The sequence below is a fragment of the Desmodus rotundus genome, chromosome 4 (assembly GCF_022682495.2).
Source record: "Desmodus rotundus isolate HL8 chromosome 4, HLdesRot8A.1, whole genome shotgun sequence".
In the NCBI taxonomy this organism is placed as follows: Eukaryota; Metazoa; Chordata; class Mammalia; order Chiroptera; family Phyllostomidae; genus Desmodus; species Desmodus rotundus.
In genome coordinates, this window is record NC_071390.1 from 114,923,193 (window position 1) to 114,943,116 (window position 19,924).

The 19,924-nt window shown below is 39.6% G+C and overlaps 2 protein-coding genes across 7 annotated transcripts in view; one reads left to right on the forward strand and one right to left on the reverse strand.

The window, feature by feature from the left end:
• NUDT5 (nudix hydrolase 5) overlaps window positions 1-9,810 on the forward strand; it is a 37,709-nt gene extending 27,899 nt beyond the window's left edge. For 2 of the 3 annotated variants that reach the window (XR_008426695.2, XR_008426696.2), the window contains exons 4-9: window positions 41-90; window positions 1,073-1,180; window positions 2,488-2,583; window positions 3,162-3,263; window positions 7,101-7,297; window positions 9,578-9,810. Coding sequence is in view for 1 of the 3 variants with exons in the window: in XM_024580238.3 (XP_024436006.2) it covers window positions 41-90; window positions 1,073-1,180; window positions 2,488-2,583; window positions 3,162-3,263; window positions 7,101-7,109; window positions 7,244-7,297; window positions 9,578-9,687 (529 nt within the window). In the remaining 2 variants the exon portion in view is untranslated. The remainder of the gene's footprint in view (window positions 1-40; window positions 91-1,072; window positions 1,181-2,487; window positions 2,584-3,161; window positions 3,264-7,100; window positions 7,298-9,577) is intronic. The other variant, XM_024580238.3, reaches the window with a different exon arrangement.
• The window catches only part of SEC61A2 (SEC61 translocon subunit alpha 2), a 43,495-nt gene that overhangs the window by 7,812 nt on the left and 15,759 nt on the right, over window positions 1-19,924 (reverse strand). For 2 of the 4 annotated variants that reach the window (XM_053922879.2, XM_053922883.2), the window contains exons 7-12: window positions 19,719-19,872; window positions 18,355-18,515; window positions 17,850-18,047; window positions 15,699-15,890; window positions 15,173-15,249; window positions 12,071-13,139 (exon numbers count right to left, since the gene is read on the reverse strand). In XM_053922879.2, the coding sequence (XP_053778854.1) occupies window positions 12,953-13,139; window positions 15,173-15,249; window positions 15,699-15,890; window positions 17,850-18,047; window positions 18,355-18,515; window positions 19,719-19,872 (969 nt within the window). In that variant the 3' untranslated portion in view covers window positions 12,071-12,952. Of the gene's footprint in view, window positions 1-2,631; window positions 2,771-12,070; window positions 13,140-15,172; window positions 15,250-15,698; window positions 15,891-17,849; window positions 18,048-18,354; window positions 18,516-19,718; window positions 19,873-19,924 lie in introns of those variants that run through there. The other 2 variants (XM_053922882.2, XM_053922881.2) reach the window with 2 other exon arrangements.

Below are 19,924 nucleotides of genomic sequence, written 5' to 3' on the forward strand. Positions count from 1 at the left end.
TTCAGCACTAATGACTGCTTTTTCTTCTCTGCCTGAATAGAACTTGGGAAACTGTGAAACGTACAACGAGAAAAGGACAGTCGGCTGATGGTAATGAGTACAAACCTATTAAAATTGTTCCTAAGAGAAATTCCCACATATTATTGTAGTAAGCTAGGGGCAGGAGAGTTTTTGTTGTTTTTACTATAACCAAGATCTCAGGGCAGAGTTATCTCAAACTATGGTACTTTATCTTTAAATCTAGTATTTGTTTTTGCAATGCTGTATAACTAAATTAAGCTTTCTTTATAAATAACTTCTGGCTCCTGTTACCTAAGCTCCAGTGTTTTTGAGGGGAAGGTGTACTAATATTTATAGCCAGGTACAAATCAATAGAATCTGAAGTCATACTGTTTAGGTATGTTACAACTTACAGAAATCCTGTGTTCTGTTCAAAGGATCTAGGAGAGCGCCTTTAGTGTGGAAAACTTACTCGCAGCACTCCATGCTCTCAACCATGCGGTCTATGCATTGATGCGGAAGTGGGATTAGGAAACAAGTATTCATTCAGTTCACTTTCATTTCCAGGCGTGAATGCTTTGACTGCAGAGGTTCCAGAAAAAATCCTGAAACTCACCTCTGGTCTAGGGGAAGTTGGGGAATACATCTTGCCTGTTTTTCCATTCTGCTCTGATTTTCTTACTGGAAGCAAATAGAGTGGCTGCACAGTGCTGCTTTTCCCTGCTGGGAGAGTGTGTTTGGGGTGGGGGGGCGGTTCTCCTCCTGGGAAGTGTGTTTTCTAGAATCTGGTGGGGGGTTGTTTTTAAGGCCAAGTAACTCAGAACTCACCTGATTTATAAACAACACATTAATGTGATTACTTTTTCTTTAATTACATTTTTAAGTGAGAATAATTTCCAAGTTAACTGCCAGTACTATATCTTTTAACTTCCCTGTTGCTAATGGCAACTATAAGGTAGACTTCAAAGGCAGCATTTCTTAAAACACGGGGTTTTAGTTAGATTGCTGTAGAGAGACTGCTAGCGTGACTGACCTTTCATTAGAGACTTCTTTGTTTTGTTTCCTGTGACAGGTGTAACGATTATCCCAGTGCTGCAAAGAACTCTTCATTATGAATGCATTGTTCTGGTGAAACAGTTCCGACCACCCATGGGATGCTACTGCTTAGAATTCCCTGCAGGTGAGGCACTACACACTGGAAACTACTGCTTGGGACTTGTTGGACTGAGTCAGGGCAGAGCCAAAGTACTGCAGGGGTTAGACATTTAACACCTTTGCCTCTGTCCGTGGGCTTTTAAGTTCACAAAACCACTTCTGCAGTGAGGTGCCTCCAGCCACACTCTTGTGATCTGTCACCCGTGGAGGTGGTGGAAGGCGTGGTGTCACAGCTCACCTTTCCAAGCCACCTGCCCTCTTTCCTACATTCTTTCTAGCCTCTTTGAGTAATTGCTTTTCCCTAATTTGTCAATTTGTTTCATCTTCTATCACTAGTGATCTACCTCGGACAAGAAATTCACAGTAATAACTAGGCCAGACTCCAAAAACTATGAATGGGAAAGCTATCTTGACCCTCCCATATGTAGATAGGCCAAGGAAATTGTCTTAATTTCCACTAATATATTTTTCCAGTTGCACAGTAAGTTAAGCTATCTGTAACTTATGTGATGTATTATTACAGGACTTAGTTGGGTTGTTCCCATCAGAAGAGATTAGATCTCAATTATCATTAGTGGCTTAAGTTTTATATTTTTAAATACCATCCTGTACTAGAATGTACAATTAACAACTTTTTGTTCTCATTTACTTCCATTTCACTGAAGAAATCAGTAACTTTAAAAATAACTGAAGAGCCTGTATTTCACCTTTCTTTTTGCAGTCTTTTATTCCTTTCAGGAAAATGACTCAAGAGTTGCTACTGCCCCCCTCCCACTTAGCCTCTCTCTACTTACTCCTCACAATGACCACAGGAGTTACCTACAGTCCACCAGCCTGCAGTTCTCTCCTTTCTGTTCTTTTCCCTCAGACATGAGCTTTGTCTCAGCACTTCGCTATAGCATCTCAGTATTGTTCTGTATGGGAGGAAGGCAAGATAGATAACAGTCTCCATCTTACGTAAGAGGGAAAAGTAGTAACAGGTTTTCTGTGCTGTAGTCACATAGCTAGGCCCCAAACCTCGGCCACCACCCTGTCACTTGTCCTCCCAGATGGATGCTGCCTATGCGGTACATTAGTGCTGACACGTGAAAGCAATCTCTCGTCTAAGGGAACAGATGAGAGCTGTCAGAACCACCTTAATCTGCCTAGGATTTCATTCTTTTGCCCTTTTTTTTTTTCTGTAAAAGTTCCAAACCTCAGTTTTATCTGTAAGACCACTTTTTACAATCCTCTGATTCTTCTCACGTAGCTCGGCACCAGCAATGTTAGAAGCAGAGGTTCAAAGAAAAGTGGATTTTCCTCTCCCACCTCACAAGTGATTTGGACTTCCAGGTCTCATAGATGATAATGAAAGCCCAGAAGCAGCTGCTCTGCGAGAGCTGGAGGAAGAAACTGGCTATAAAGGTGACGTTGCTGAATGTTCTCCAGGTTTGTATTGCTTTCCAGGTGTGCATTTGGGGACAGACTTTTGAAAATTAGCCAAGCAGATTCTTCTGTGTGTTGCAGGATGCTTTGGATGTTCTTCATGGTCAGAATTCAGATGGCTTTTTAGCTAACTCACTGAGGAGACTCATAGTTATATATGGGCACCGTCTTCACGTGAACTTCCCCTCCCCTAGAAATGAGAACAAGTTTGAGCAGGAAGGACCTGAAGTTGGAGAAGAAATTAGGAAATTGTGTTGCCTTCCAGAGGTGCCCACGTTCCAAGCTTTACTACCCACTCACCTCAGCCACATGCCACGATCCTCTCTAGAAGATATGTTTCTTAATGTGGTAAAGCCCCTCGAACTTACCAGACTTCACTCAGGAACTCTCAGGAAGATGAGTACTATGCATGTGCTCTGTAGTCCTACAGCACATACTAAGTGACTGGAGAAAACTAGTTTTCCCACATGAATTCTACGTTAAAAGAATTATGAGCCCAGTCTCCTTCCAAAGACATTTAAGTCACGAAACATGACCTCTGTCTGGTGTCTGTAAAGATAACCTGTTGCTTCTCCCCACAGCTGTCTCAATGGATCCAGGTTTGTCAAACTGTAGCACACACATCGTGACAGTAACCATTAATGGAGATGAGGCTGAAAATGTGAGACCTAAGCCAAAGCCAGGTAAGTGAGCATTGATTGGCTCTGTTTAAAGTAGATGAATTGCAGTAAACATCTCTTAACTTCTCGTTACTGGTTTGATTTTTTTTTTATATGTAAGTTAATTAATTTATTCTTTTTTTTAATATATTTATTGATTATGCTATTACAGTTGTCCCATTTCCCCCCCCACTCCACTCCATCCTGCCCACCCCCCTCCCTCCCACATTCCCCCCCTATAGTTCATGTCCATAGGTCATACTTATAAGTTCTTTGGCTTCTACATTTCCTACACTATTTTTACCCTCCCCCTGTCTATATTCCACCTATCATCTATGCTACTTATTCTCTGTACCTTTCCCCCCCTCTCCCCCTCCCACTCCCTTAATGACAACCCTCATATTCTAGTTGTTTGCCTAGTTTGCTCTCGTTTTTGTTTTATGTATGGCCGTTAATAACTGTGAGTTTGCTGTCGTTTTTACTGTTCCTATTTTTGATCTTCTTTTTCTTAGGTAACTCCCTTTAACATTTCATATAATAAGGGCTTGGTGATGATGAACTTCTTTAACTTGACCTTATCTGAGAAGCACTTTATCTTCCCTTCCATTCTAAGTGATAGCTTTGCTGGATACAGTAATCTTGGATGTAGGTCCTTGCGTTTAATCTTGGGTAATGTAATTATGATGTGCCTTGGCGTGTTCCTCCTTGGGTCCAGCTTCTTTGGGACTCTCTGAGCTTCCTGGACTTCCCGGAAGTCTATTTCCTTTGCCAGATCGGGGAAGTTCTCCTTCATTATTTGTTCAAATAAGTTTTCAATTTTTTGTTCTTCCTCTTCTCCTTCTGGCACCCCTATCATTCTGATGTTGGAACCTTTCAAGGCGTCCGGGAGGTTCCTAAGCCTCTCCTCATTTTTCCAAGTTCTTGTTTCTTCATTCTTTTCTGGTTGGATGTTTGTTTCTTCCTTCTGGTCCACACCACTGATTTGAGTCCCAGTTTCCTTCTCATCACTATTAGTTTCCCTGTACATTTTCCTTTGTTTCTCTTAGCATAGGCTTCATTTTTTCATCTGTTTTTCGAATAGATTCAACCAAGTCTGTGAGCATATTGATAACCAGTGCTTTGAACTGTGCATCCGATAGGTTGGCTATCTCTTCCTCGCTTAGTTGTATTTTTTCTGGAGCTTTGAAGAGTTCTGTCATTTGGGCCATTTTTTTTTTGTTTGTTTGTCTGTCTTGGCGTGTCTGTTACTTTAAGGGGCGGAGCCTTAGGTGTTCACCGGGGCGGGGTAATGCTGGTCGCTGCACTGTGACGCTGTACGTGGGGGAGGGGCCGAGTGGGAGCAATGGCGCCCGCCTCACTCTCCTCCGGATTTCAATCTTTCACTCCGCTACCCACAATCAAACTGGGCCCCTCTGATGCTGGTTCCCGAGTGGGTGGGCCTGTGCACACTCTAGGCCCCTGTGGGTCTCTCCAACAACCTCTCCTGTGAGGCTGGGAGTCTCTCCTGCTGCCGCCCCAACCCCCACGGGCATTTTCAATCAGAGGTTTAAGGCTTTATTTCCCTGAGCTGGAGCCCTGGGTTACGTGGTCTGCTTCGCTCCCCGCCGTTCCTCCGGTTTATCTGTGGGCGAATGTGTGGGCGAATGTGGTGCAGCAGGGTGCTACCCGCCACTCTGCCTGCCCCGTTCTCCGCCACTCTGAGTCCGGCCCTCTAGGTTTATCTGTGCAAATGTGGGGCCGCAGGGTCTGCTAGTGCTCTCAGACTGCCTGCGCCATTTGTCCCACACTCCGCCAGTCTCAGTCCCGCCACAGCCACGCGAGTCCTCTCCACCCTGGTGCCCGTCTCCGCCCCTCCTACCAGTCTGGATGAATGTTTATTTTCTATTTCCTTGGTGTTGGTCCCCCTTGCTGTTCGATTCTCTGTCAGTTCTGGTTGTGCGAGGAGGCGCAGTGTGTCTACCTACGCCGCCATCTTGGTTCTCCCTGGTTTGATTTTTGATTGGTCAAAAGAGTAATGGTCTTTTGTAGATACTTCATTTGTACTCTTGGCTCTTTCCATAATCTTGTGTATCTTAGCATTTTTCTTTTACCACTAACTTGATTTTTATGGTTTCGTTATATAAAATTACACATTTCCTTATTTTGTATGGAGTTTATTCTTAGTAATATCAGCTATAGGACTAAGTAGTAAACAATGAAAGTCTTCAAAATCACTGATTTCTGTTTTCAGATTTATAAGAGTGGCATTAGAAATTGTTACAAGACGATATCTTATCTTCTTTATTGAGGTCCACATTCAGAAAAGCTTTTAGGAAATTCTTTGCTCTGTATTTCTTAGCAATTCAATTCCATGTCCTTGCCCACCTCCTTAAAAGAGGTGTTGATGCACACACAAGAAATTGTGAGTGAGAGCGATAGTCTTCCATTTCTCATCCTCTGGTTGTTCCTAAATGTTTAGGCATCCCCTTGCAGCTAATGTTAAATGCTTTTTTTTTTTTTAAGGGGGGGAGGGAGAAAGAGGCAGGGAGAAACATTGATTGGTTGCCTTCTATATGCGCCCCAACTGGGGACTGAACCTGCAACTCAGGCATCTGCCCTGACCAGGGATCAAACCGCAACCTTTTCATTTGTGGGACGATGCCTAACCAACTGATCCACACTGGCCAGGGCATTAAATACTCAATTTTTAAACTAGCAAATATACATATAAGATATTGTGGAAAGAATTTGATAGTTCCTGAATTAAACATAGAATACCACATGACCTGGCAATTACAGTCCTAGGTATATACCCAATTATACTCCTCGGAATTGAAAGCAAGGGCTCAAACAAATACCTTGTACACCATTGTTCATACACCAAAAGGTAGAAACAACCCAAGTGTCCATTAAAAGGTGAATGGCTAACAAAATATGGTATATTCATACAATGGAATCACATTCAGCCATAAAAGAAAAAAAATGTGCTGATACATGCTATAACTGGGATAAACCTTGAAAACATTGTGCTAAGTGAAAGAAACTTAAGAGGGCAAATATTGTGTGACTGCCAATGTGATACCTAAAGTCAGTGCATTCAGAGACAGCAAGTAGAATAGAGGTCAACAGTGGTGGGGGAGTGTTAGTGTTCAATGGGTTTCAAGTTTCCACTTGGGATGATGGAAAATCCTGGAGATGGCTGGTGCTGATGATTGCACAACAGTGTGAATCTACTTAATGCTGCTGAATTATAACTTTAAAAATGGTTAAAATGGTAAATTTTGTAACCCAGGTTTCTGTTAAATTCTTACAGCCTTTTTTTTAAAGACCAGTAAGATCTGAGTTAGTGGCACTCATGCAGATTGTGTAGATTGAGAAGTCAGGAAGAGGGGAAGATTCCTGGTCAAGGGCAGAAAGAAAAGGTGGGAGTGGGATGGGTGAGGTTTCTAGCACCTTAAGCAATCAGAAATGTTCCCCTCCCTCTGAAGTTGACCGGCACCCATCCCCACTTCCACCTTCCATTTTGTCCAGGGACCACTACTTTCAGGCTTGGCCAGCAGGGAGAGCAGGGGCAGCAGCCTGCCATGGCAACAGGAGCACACTTGTGGTTTCCGTCTTCCCCACGCCCGCCAGGGGCTGCTGGAGGGATCCGCGGGAATCACAGCAACCACAGCAGGCAGGACTTCCTATTGCTCCCTCTGTCCCTGAGGCACTTTTCAGTGTCCTCTCAATCCTGCTCCTCTGGCTCCCAGGCCTAACAGAAAGTACATGGGTTGGTTCTTTTGAGCACCTTATGTAGCCCTTCTGATGTGTCTCACACACAAGTCTTCAAATGTTTTACCATTCTAGGCTTTACTGAAATGTTCTTCTGCTTATTTTCAGGAGATGGAGGTATGTTATTCAACTCCCGGTGGCTGACCATGTATATGGCTTAATGGGCTGGTAGTGGCTACAGGTATTTTGTGTTGTTCTGGTAGGCCCTCCCCTTCTTTAGCTTTGTTTTCACTTGCAGTTTGTTTGTTTAGAATTTGTGGAAGTAATTTCCTTACCAAAGAATGACCTGATGAAGAGACTTGAAGGTATGTATTCTTGAGATTATTGCCTAATTTTCTCTAGCTTTCCTTCCCTCATGCCCAGCAAAGGGAAACTAAATATAGTTCTTTAAATTTTTCCTCCTTAAAGTCAAATACCTAGAAACTTATTAAAACTGCACTTGACCAATAATAATTTTCCTTTCTGGGTGGCATAGTTTGAAAATGTGAGCAAAACATTCCACATCTGAAACCTTTTCAGATGTGGAATGTGAAAGCTTTTAGTGGGGGGCCTTTTTTCTCCTATTAGCGGGATTACTGGTATATTCCCACTAATTAGCCCACACTAGTTTATAGCTTAAATCTCCCACCCATGGAAATGCAGAGGTATAAATGGATCAACACTTCACTGATTTCAAATGTTAGTATGTTAGATAGTTCTTTGTGCAGGGTGTAAGTTAAAGGAGAACCGAACAGTATTCCTTCTGAGTGCAGTGTGCTGATATGAACCATACTATCTAGCAGTGTGACCCTTAGTAAATTACTGGTTATGTAGTTACATTGTGTAATTCTTGGCCAGCCCATCTCTTAGGGATTTTTGTTTTGTTTTGTTTTGTTTTTTTAAAAAAGGTTATACGGACAGACATCCTTTGATATAACCACATTAGGATGTACTGAAGTCATGACAGAGGCCTTTCACGAGGCTGGCTATGTGCCTATTCACTCACTCAGTTTGTACTTCAGAAATTTTTGAAGCATTGTTTGACCTGAGGCTTTGAGAGCAGTCTCTTTCTTGACTCTTTCAGTACCAGTGGCTTATAGTTTTATTTCTAATGTCTATGTTGTTTGTTCAAAAAGTAAAGTGGATCTTTCAAAAACTGCTGTGATTTCAGATTCCCAGAACATTTCCATTCCTTTTTCCTACTTTGCTGTTTTAAAAACTAGACCTAAGGTAAAAACCACCTCCAGAGTCAAAGTCAAGTTAGAAATACTCATACTGAAAAGACTGAATAATTTATTAAAGTTTTCTTACTCTTCACCCAAGGATATTTTTATTGAGTTTAGTGAGATAGAAAGGGAGGGAGGAAACGTCTATGTGAGAGAGAAACATCCGTCAGTTGCCTCCTATGTGTGCCCTGATCAGGGATCAAACCCACAACCTTTTGATGTATAGGATGACACTCCAACCAACTGAGCCACCCAGCCAGAGCTCAGAACTTAGGTATTTATTCAGAGAAAGCTGTGGCCATCAATTGTAGGTAAGATTTAACTTTGAGTTGGACAGACCTGACTGGATTTGAGGCTCAGCCAACTATGTACTGACTGGTTATTATGATTTTAAATAAGTTTCACAGCCTCAGTTTTTCTCATAGAACAGAACAGGAACAGTAGATAGCCCCTATGTTTGAGGAGGCATGAGTAAAAGTAAATGGCATAATGTTGACACACAAAGCTTAGAAAATTATTTTTAAAATTCCTCCCTTCTCCCTTCTGCCTAACTTCCCTTCTGGCCTTAGAAGATGGGGAAATAGCAAAAAAGGGGAGGGAGGTAGAAAGGGTTATGTAGAGGGGAAGAGTAAAAGAGCCAGTTTTCCCAGCTTTACTAGAATCAAAATACAATCATCAAATAATTTATTCAACAAATCACATTTGAATAGTAGGAAGGATTTTTGAGTTCAGATTGTTACAAGGAATGCACCTGTAGGCAGAGTAGGACACACCCTGCCTGTGAGGATTAAAATGTATCTGCTTACTCTAAATAAGTGGCTAGGAAAACAAGTGACAGATTTGAAGTCCAATAACCTCTGAGTGAAACAGAAGTTCTCATTAAAGCCCTTTGTAATAAGATTCCAAGATCTCATTCTTGATGGAATTCTAATCCTATCCTGCACATTAATTTGCATGTGCAAAATACGTATACCCTAGCAGCGGGGTTATCCTCAAATAAGCTACTTAGTGATCATCACTATATAGCTTCACAGCAGCCAAGTCTGACAGTGAGCTATAAATGAACCAGTGGACCTGTGAAGCTTTGCTATTTTATATTTTAACACAGAAGATCATCTCTGATATATATATGCTCTTCTGTCTTTATTCTTCATTTTATGTTGTTGTCTCAGGCTGTAAATATAACCCTGCTTTTTTATATCCTTTATTCTTCCACTACAGTAAGATCTTTGAAGGCAGAAAATGTCTTGTTCACTGTATCACCAGCATCTAGCATAGGGATTGGCCCATAGTAGCTGCTCAGTAAATATGGACTGAATGATAAGGAGTATTATCTTTTATTAACTTCATTGTCTAACTTGTATCCTTTGCTTTCTGTAGCCCTGGTAGCTGAAGAACATCTGACAGTGGATGCTAGGGTCTATTCCTATGCTCTGGCGCTGAAACATGCAAACACAAAGCCATTCGAAGTGCCCTTCCTGAAATTTTAAGGCCAGAAGAGTGTAGCCATGTTCTTCTAAATGAGGCCACAAGGCCTCCTTCACTAAGACTTTGTATTCATCTAAGAGATTTGAAAGTACCTTTTTCATAAAATAAAAACAACAAAGAATGCATGTGGTGGTATGGAATTGTAATTATAGGTAGTCTGTAGCCTTCGTTTAAATGCTGAACCCAGGTAATACTAATGGAAAACTACATAAATGCAGATATGCTCATTTAATCCATTTTTAAAAAAACTTCAGCCACTATTTACTGTAGTCCAGGAGATAAGGGTCCTACTATAGAAGAGACCTGAATTCTGAATTCTAAATTTGATCAACTATTCTCACCTCCAGACCCCCAACATAGAATTCTGTAGCTTAGTATGCAAATAACTATTTACTGCATTAGTGCTTAAACAGTTTTAAAACCACCACCACCACCACAACAAAATATATATATATGGCTTTCTTGGACCCTCCTAATTGATTTATCTGCTATATGGAATTAATCTGCATAGCAGAGGATGAGAGTAACATTCATGATAAGCAAATGCTTACATTTAGCTATTGTCATTATATCCACCTAACTAATACTGAAGGTAAACCAGCTCTTCTATAATGAAAAATGGTTGATTCCATTCACTATAACTAGGTTAAGAGGCTAATGAAAATATAGGACCCTTCCCTCTAAAGCATGTGGACATACTTTAGAATGTCACTTCCTAGTCTTACCGAAAAAAGTACTTAAAAAACCAAATCCATAGCAAAAGGGTTTACCTGGTTTGGGACATTATTATCGTCTTGGTGTTCAATCCTGAGTATTGCCAGCAAGGTTGGCAAGCAGCAGAAGCCCAATGCAAACTACTTTAAAGGAGAAACTGATTGTTTCTGGCTCATGCCATGCCTAAAGCCTGTCGTCCAAAATGTCTACCAGGGTTACTGGGCCATCTTACCTCTTAGCTGAGCTGGAATCTTGGGTTGACTTTTGTGGCCTCCAAAGTCCAGGGTCATTGCCTTTTCAGCTTAGCCCCCAACAGAAGTCTCAGGATGACTTCCGTTGGCCAGCCCTGTCTTGATTCAAGCCCTCAACCCAGGCGGGAGTTAGCCAGGCCCCTCAACTAGATAAAATCAGGCTGCTGATGCCAAAAATGCTGCAACACATTTCATTTGTCTACAGGTTCACTGACTTTTCCAGAGATATTTTTAAGCATAAATGTAAGATCTGTATATTGTACTCCTTAAGGATGGAAAGAATTCTGGAACCAGAGGACTGTATAAATCAAGTCTACTCTCCCAATAATACATGTTGTAAAAATTAAGCCCCAACTACTTGCTCTAATAGTAGCCTTCCCTTCTGCCTGTAACCCCTTTTTAAAAATCTTCACTTTTAAATGTGGGCGTCATAACTCTCCAGAGATCTTAATCCTTTTCCCTGAGCTCTCAAGGACCAAGTCTTCTAATTTCCCTTATTTATATCCCTCTTTCAAAATCAAGAAATTAGTCGTGTATAAAATACAAACTCTAGTATAAACATGTCTCTCTAAACAGACCAGCTCTTCCTAAGTCACTCCCTGTGGGAATTGAGAAACATTCTCTTAACTGTTGATGGAGAGACATTTGTTAACACCTACCTGTCCTTTCTGCTTTTTACTCCTCCTAAGAGTACAATGTAGAAGTGACAGCTAAATCCTTGCACATAATCTTAATGGTATTTATGTTATCTATAAACATCAAAGGCTATGCTTTGGAAATAAGTCAGTTTGAGAGCTTGCAGTCTGGACGTTTTCATCAGCTGGCACTAGTTTTCATCAGCTGGCACTATTGCTTTGGCAAGATTTAAAAGTTGAAGGTTTCCTATAAAAGCCGTATTTTTTAGCCTTGCTTGAAAAAAAATCAGATATAATAACACTAAGTCCCTGGTTCTATGGTAAAAACAGTCTGTAGCCCTTTGGAGATGTTCACCAATTAACCATCCTTGCCTGCTGTCCTACCTGTTTTTACTTTCTCTGCTTTGCCCCTGCAGTTATTTGGCTCTCTGATCCTAAGCTAAATAAGATACACTTCCTGCACTTACTAAGAAGCTAAACAATGATGGAAAACATACTTCAGAAAAGTCTTTCAAAAATTAAGTTTGATCTTCTTTTGGACAATAAAGCACATACTTTAAAAGTGAATCACTGATAAAGAACTGCATTTCAAATGGTGGCTGGGATGTCATTTGAGACCACTGTTTTCCTGTTTCCAAACATCAGTGACAAAACTAACTGAGCAACCTTAAGTGGGTCACCATCTCAACATTTTAAGATTAAGCACTAAACTACCTACATTTAACCTCTTGCAATATGCATCTCAGCATGGATTTTGGATGAATACAGTGAACCTACACAAAGCATTTAATATCAGATTTTTTTATTTTTCCAACACAACTGAAACAGTTGTATTAAATAAAAGTTTATAAGTCTACTGTTTACACTCATGTTGCTGCTATAAAGTACAACAACGTACACAGATTCCTAGCATGAATTACTCATTGTTCACCCCCACTGAGCTACAAACATTGCTTGAGAATTAGATCTTTGCTTTAGGGATTAAAGAAAAACTGGGGCATAGTATCTTTAAAGAGCATTCTCAAGTGACTTGAAATTCAAAGGCATAGCCAATACAGTAAAAACAGCACCAACTGTGCTGTCATGGGGAACAAAGACGAATGGAAAACGGGCAATAATTACAAGCAGTTTTTCTAGTGACATAAGCTTTAAGAAGCTTGATTTTGCCCACCTGGGCTAAGTGGCTGCTTTAAGAAGGGACAAATGGGGGGGTGGAATGGGGATACTATGAGTTTTAAAAGTATGAAAATTATATCTAAAACATAGATATAAATGTTCCAGAACTCACTGAATAAGCCCAAAATACTGGAAAGTGGCAATCTGAACTGCATTTATTTTTAAACAAGTGGGGGGAGTACTGAGTGTTTTGACCGTTGTGTGCAAAACTGACCCATGTCACCTCACCATCACTGAACACGGTAAGGCGGGTACACTGGTTTCCAGCGTCACAGGCAGCACTACATGTGTATTTTCTAACAAATAATGTAAACTTTAGTTTTAAGGCAGCTGGTACTAATGCTGCACACAGGCTTAGCTTGGTGCCCACTTCAGAAATGGGACAGTTAGCACTTGAAAAAAAAATGAGGGAGAAGAGGGGAGCCAGCATTATTTGACAAAAACTGTGTGTCAAAATGTTTTCCCTTCCCACAAAAAAAGTACTGGAACATTTAGAAAAACAAAGCACCCATCCCACCTACTTCAGCCTGTTCCTTAACAAATATTTCAAAATACTGATAGATAATAGTGACTGCAAGCAGAATTCCAGTGCCGGAGCCAATGGCCCCGAGGAAGTCAGCCAACACTGACAGGGCGCCAATGCACAAACCGCCGAACGCAGCTGCCGTGGGGATATACCTAGAAGACAAAACCAAGTCAGGCAGCAGAGGAAGTGAAAAGGGGCAACAGAAGCAGTGCTGTGGTGAAGTGTGATTAGTCTAATCCAACAGGGAGCAGTCTGCAGTACTCCACAGCAGTTACACATTGATGAAAACTGACCAAGAGAATGACTTACTCTGTAATTATGAGAAACCAGTAAATAGCCAAGAAAGGCAATACATGATTTTGATGGCAGGAGATAGAATCCTCAATGAGATTTAGGTATTAAAATGTTTAATATCATCTTAAAATGGGTAACCTTTAGCTCCCTTTTCTAGATAAACAGTACATCTCAAAATGATTTCTAAATACCTACCATAGTTATGTGACAAGATGTGATAATACTCTTCCAACAATAACTCAACTTTGGCTACATGTTAGAATCACCCATTAAATATAATGGGATTATATTTAAAATACTCCAGAAAGAAAAGAGGGAGATGGTAAATGAAACAATGACAGAGTAATAACTACTGAAGATGGATATACTTGGTTACATGCAGATTAATTATACTATTCTCTGAAATCTATGTGCTCAATAAATATAGTTTAAGTAAAAATACTAATTCTTTTTCAACAAATAATTATGGAACTGGATATCCACATGCAAAAGAAGGAATCTAGACCCATATCTTACACCAAACACAAAAATTAGCTCACAATAGACCAGACTGAAATGTAAGAGCTGAGACTCCTACGAGAAAAATCAATCCTTGTGACCTCAAGGTTAGTGGTTTCTTAGATAATATCAATAGCAGCACAAAGCATCCAAAGACAAGAGAGATACACTAAATGTCATCAAAATTAAAAACTTGTGCATTAAAGGGCACCATCAAAAAAGGCAAAAGACAACCCAGAGAATGAGACAAAATATTTGCAAACAACATACCTGAAAAGAGACATCAAAATACTTCTTAAACAATCTTACAACTCATTAACAAAGACAACCCAATTAAAAATGAGCAAAAGATTTGAGTACACACTCCTCCAAAGACATGAGATGCTCAACAAGGAAAAGCAAATCAAAACCACAATGAAATATCACTTCATGCCCACTAGGTGGCTACATACTAATCAAAATGCAAAAACTAGTGCTGGAGAGAATGTGGCTACTGGAACCTTCATACATGTACAGCCACTCTGGGAGATAATTTGGCAGCTCCTCAACATATTAAACACAGTTACTATATGACCTGACAATTCCACTCCTACAGAAATGAAAATATGTCCACATAAACCTTCTAAAAGTATGTTCATAACATTATTCATGATGGCCAAAAAATAGAGACAACTGGGGAATGAACAAATGAAATGTTATTATCCTTACAATGGAATATTATTCACAGATAATGGATGAACTCAGAAAACACTATGCTAAGTAAAAGAAGCTATTCACAGAAGACCACATATGTGATTCCATATGTATGAAATGTCCAGAGTAAGCAAATCTATAGAGACAGAAGGTAAAAAGTTGTTGCCTGGGGCTGTGGGGATGGGAGAGGGGTGGGAATGGGAAATAATGGGTATGAGGTTTCTTTCTGAGTGATGAAACGTTTTTAAAATTAGAGTGTAATGCTTACACACTCTCAGAGTATACTAAAAAAGAAACACTAAATCATGTCGTTCAAATGAGTAAATTACATAATATGTGAATTATACCAATAAAGCTGTTAACAAAAAACTGATGCCTAAGACCCACTCCAAACCAAATAAATCACAATTCCTGGTGGTATGATATTTGTAGTTTTTAAAAGCTCCCATATAATTTTATGTACAGCCAGCCAACAATGAGAAGAACCTCCTATAGCTTGGCTGTGAAGGGGAACACAATTCCAATTTAAATAACTTGGGTGTCAGTTTGATGTGTTAAATTTTGGTCCTTTTGTGTGAAGTAGAAATGCTTCAAATGTGAATTTAATAAAGAATAACATCTGGCAAGAAATGAAAGATTGAAAAACGGAGTACATGTGTCTCCCCCCACCCCCATCAAGGATGAACTCGAATTACCTTACCTATTAAGCTCATGGACCATAGAGGTATCTCTGTGGCCCCTCATTACCATCTGCTGTTCTTTAAGCTGTTTAGCTACCTGTCGAGAGAAAAACAACTTTTAAAATCAAACTGATGTCTCACTGTTACCTATCTTCCAGGTTCTGCGTGCAGTGCTTTGCACACACGAGTAAGACACGATAACCCTCAAGGAGGCACTGTCACATCACTCCTATTACTGCACAACCACCTTACCCGTTCATTACACCAGTGTTTCTGTCTTTCTGTTTTTACTACCACCTTCCTCCCTCAAGAAAAATTAATACTAAGGAATAAGACTCTGTCAGGTAGGGCTGAGCTCTGGAGGGTCACAAACTATTATAAAATCTATACATGTTTCACCTACCAGGAACCAATTTTAAACTGCTTGGGGATGACATTATCTCATTAAGAATGTATGAATTAAAGTTTAAATTACAAAAAAGGGTATCAACTACCATTTTGTCACCTAAAGTTTATAAATTATTTTGAAATGAACCAAATACTTACATCTTTGGCTGAGGAACCAGACACCTCTATCCACGTCTTAGAGAAGAATGCGCATGACCCCAGCATGAAGATGACATAAACCACCACGTGGACGGGATCCTCAAATATGGCACCCATGGACTCGGGAGGAGAAAGAAAGTAACAAAGGCCTCCCACTGGGTAAGAGCGAGCAGGTCCTCCCCCACTGACATCCTACAGAACAAGGACGAAAAGAACAAATGATCAACCTAATGTGTCAACCAAACATTTTTACAACTTTTCCAACTCCTCAGAAATTATGACAGTCTTTTAAGTTCAAAGCACCTACAGCTAATGGCTGTATATAAAAGGATTTGCTTTTGTATCTAATATCTTCACTCCTTCAAAATTATATAGTAAGCAACTCTTCAAGATGTGATATATAATTAACAGAAGAGCAATTAAAAAAAAAAACTATAATGTATCTATAAGAACCTTCCTTTCCTGAAAAAAGAAACATTACATTTATGGTCAATCTGATTACATTTAGAATCTGATTTTCTGAACTATGTAAGTATGCAACGTTAAGATCCTTACACATGATTTCAAAGTATTCTATTAAGAATTTAAGTGAAAGTGACAAGTCTAATAAGTCACTGACTAAACTTTATCTTGTTTGTATATAATAAGTTTTAATAAATATATAGAATGGGATTTTTATCTACACATATTTCAAGAATTTTTATAGTAATAGAAATGGCAAGAGCATGCGCATTTGCTCGTATTAAATGTAAGTTTTGGGATATAAGGTATGGGAAAGCAATTTCCAGTTGCAATGATTAAAATAGCTGATTCCTGAATTTTTATTTTCCAAATGATTCTTTTACTGTGCTCCTAGGATTACTATTCCCAAATCAAGAGCACTGTTTATAGACAAATTCAATTTCACAATAATTCTCTCATTTAAAAAAATCTCAGTGAAGTCACAACACACTCCATACAACCATTCAATGCATTTATTACTTTGAAATTGTTATAGTAATAATTACTGCTGGACTATTAGGTCATAAGGGGAGAAAAAGCTTTGTCCCCTCATCACAGGTAATCCAGTTTATTAAATGAATGGAAAAGGAGTACTATAGATAAAGGGAATCCTATTTCCTCCAACTAACATTCAAGAGCCACTGTCTTACCCTGTTAAACTTTAAGTTTCTTTAAAAATTACCTTCAGTAAAAGCAGAAATATGTCAGTCACTATAACTTATAATGCAAAAGATAGTATAGGTAAGATAAATACACAGAATAAGCACCATATTTCAGTATAATGACTATAAAAATATTCGTTAGTGGAATACAAATTTTAGATGAAGGGAAAATACTCCTTGGTCAGTTGATAGAATTTAAACCAATCAAAATTTAATCCTACAAAATCCTACAACACTTCAACAGCAATGTGGCTGGACTGCTTTAGAAGAAGTGGTAATAAAAAGGATCTGTAAAAGGAAGTCAAAATTTACTATGTTTATTTACTGACTAATTCTATATCTAGCAACTCTGTTCTCTCTTCAGTCTAGTAATTACATGCCTGTCTCCAGCCCCATAATCACAAACTAGTTTATTGCCATTCAGGCCATGAAAAACCAGGAAACAGGAAAGGATAATTTCTGTATCCCATACATTATCAACAAATAGCTTCTTGGCCCTGGCCAGTGTGGCCCAGTTGATTGGAGCACTGTCCTGTAGACCAAAGGGTCATGGGTTCGATTCCCAGTTAGGGCACAAGCCCAGGCTGCAGTTCAGTTCCCAGTCAGGGCACGTATGAGATGGCAGCAGGTCAGTGTTTCTCTCTCACTGTGTGTGTGTTTGTCTGTGTGTGTGTGTCCCTCCCCTCTCTCCAAACAGTAATGAAAAAATGTCCTCGGGTGTGGATAAAAAAAATTTTTTTTAAAAAGAAAACAAATAGCTTTGTTTCAAAAACCATTATTCTAGACAATAGTGAAAATGTGGATAACATAAAATCATGAGAGACACTGATTTTAGCCTAAAAAGTCACTCAAATGAGATATGAAAATGCTTTCTAGGTAAGTGACTCTGAAAACGTTGTAATAACTGCTTCAATTATGGCTCATCTCTTCTAGTTTATAAACATGAAATGCAAATTAGAATTTAAACAATAAATAACAAAATACTCACTGCCCACTGTCCTAGTATATTTACTAAAAAGTTGCCACTGAATCGAACAGACAGCATCTGGGAAATGACGTAGAGGTTTGACACCAAGGCCGACTGAAGAATAATGGGGATGTTCGAGGTGTAGAAAAGCTTGATGGGATAGCTGCTGTACTGTCCTCGATACCGGGCCGACTTGATGGGCAAGTCAACACGAAATCCCTAAAAAGCGGAAATTAAAAGAGGAACTGTATATATCACATATAGAATACACAGAGCCAAAACGTAACAGTAGGGAGTATGTAAAGACAATGCTAATAAAACTTAACCCTTCCACGCAGAGACATACAGACAGAAATCCCTTTTTATTTAATTTTCATTCTATGTTTTACTTTACACCTTAGAGTCTAAAGAATTATTTGCTTGACTAGATTTTGAAACACTGTCTTATTACATTTCAAATAGCATCCTTCTCTTTAAGAGCAAAATGCAAATCCATATCCCACTTCAGGAAAGAGAGTACACCTACCTGAAAATATATAACAACAGCGAACACAAAAACGGTAGCAATGAGGTTCATGAGATTGGGTAAGTTCTGACGGTAGAAAGCCTCCCTTAAAGCTCGGACTTTGTCGGTCCTGGTGGCCAGTAAATGAAAGAGAGCTATGACTGCACCCTCAAACTCAGTACCTGATAAATCGAGAGAGAAATGAACTGTAGACACATCATTCAAGTTTGTCCCAAGGGTCAAAACAAATAACCTTGAAACTTCGGCACACAGCAGAAAATATGAGTAAAAATAATTCATGTGTTTACGATACAGCCGTATGTGAAGCTTCTAAAAATATTTAGATCATTAAGGCAAAATGTATGTTCTTTAGTATAAATCTGAAGTTTTCTCAAGAGATTATTCTTGATGAAAACAGCCAAAGTAAAATAAACCAAAATAATACTTAGTTCATAATGCTTTGCTTCTCCTTTACTTTCAGGAAGGGAAGAGAGTATTGGGTGGGGGCAGAGGGGTGGGGAGGGAAGAAGGGTAGCAGCAGCAAAGCAGAGTAAAGAGATCAGAATCAAAAGATATGTTACTCGCCCTGGCTGGTGTAGCTCAGTGGATTGAGCATGGGCTGCAAACCAAAGGGTTGCCGGTTCAATTCCCAGTCAGGGCACATGCCTGGGTTGCTGGCCAGGTCCCCAGTAGGGGCCATGTGAAAGGCAACCACACATTGATGTTTCTCTCCCTCTCCTTCTCCCTCCCTTCCACTCTTTCTAAAAATAAATAAATCTTAAAAAATATATATATATATGTTAATCTATCGAACTTGCTTTTAAGTTTATTTTATCAGGATCATTAATAAACCATTGTTGCTATTTTCTTAAAGCTGGAATCAGTTTACATGTTAAACATTACAAATCTAGGATGGCATCTGAGAGAAGTAGATACGAGTAAGGGGAAATCAGAATTTTCTTTCCAAATTTAGGTACTTTTAACCAAGCCAAATGGAATAGCAGCAAAAGTATTAGTGCTCCCTGATGATACAAAGAATATCAGTTTTTTCATCTGAAAAATCTTAATCTACTACTTTTTGATCCCCCCAGCAATGCTGAAATCAGTCCAATTGATGAGTTCTGCAATGGCTTAGGCAAATAAAAATTTTTAAGTGTTTGTAACCACTGAAATTTTAAATGAGCAGAGGCTGAAATTTAGATATTCTTTTTGAAGTAATACTTCATACCCACAAACCTATGCTTATTAACTTTTGAACGATAAGCATCAACTGTCCTCCAGAACAGCAAGCCCAGATGTCTACAGGCTCACGATGCTCGGTTACGAGTTACTTTCCAGCACCCATCCAGCAACACTCGTGCAGCCGCAGTCACTGTGCGATGTACCTCTGCCAGTGTTAATAGTAGTGGGGCTAAAGGCCTTCCAGACAATGGTTTCACAGATGTTGGTGGCAATAAAGAGGGAAATACCAGACCCCAGGCCGTAACCTTTCTGTAGCAGCTCATCTAACAGCAGCACAATCAAACCAGCAACAAACAACTGTGGGGAAAGAAATGCAAGTAAGCGGAAGCAAGAAAAACTCAAGAAAGGG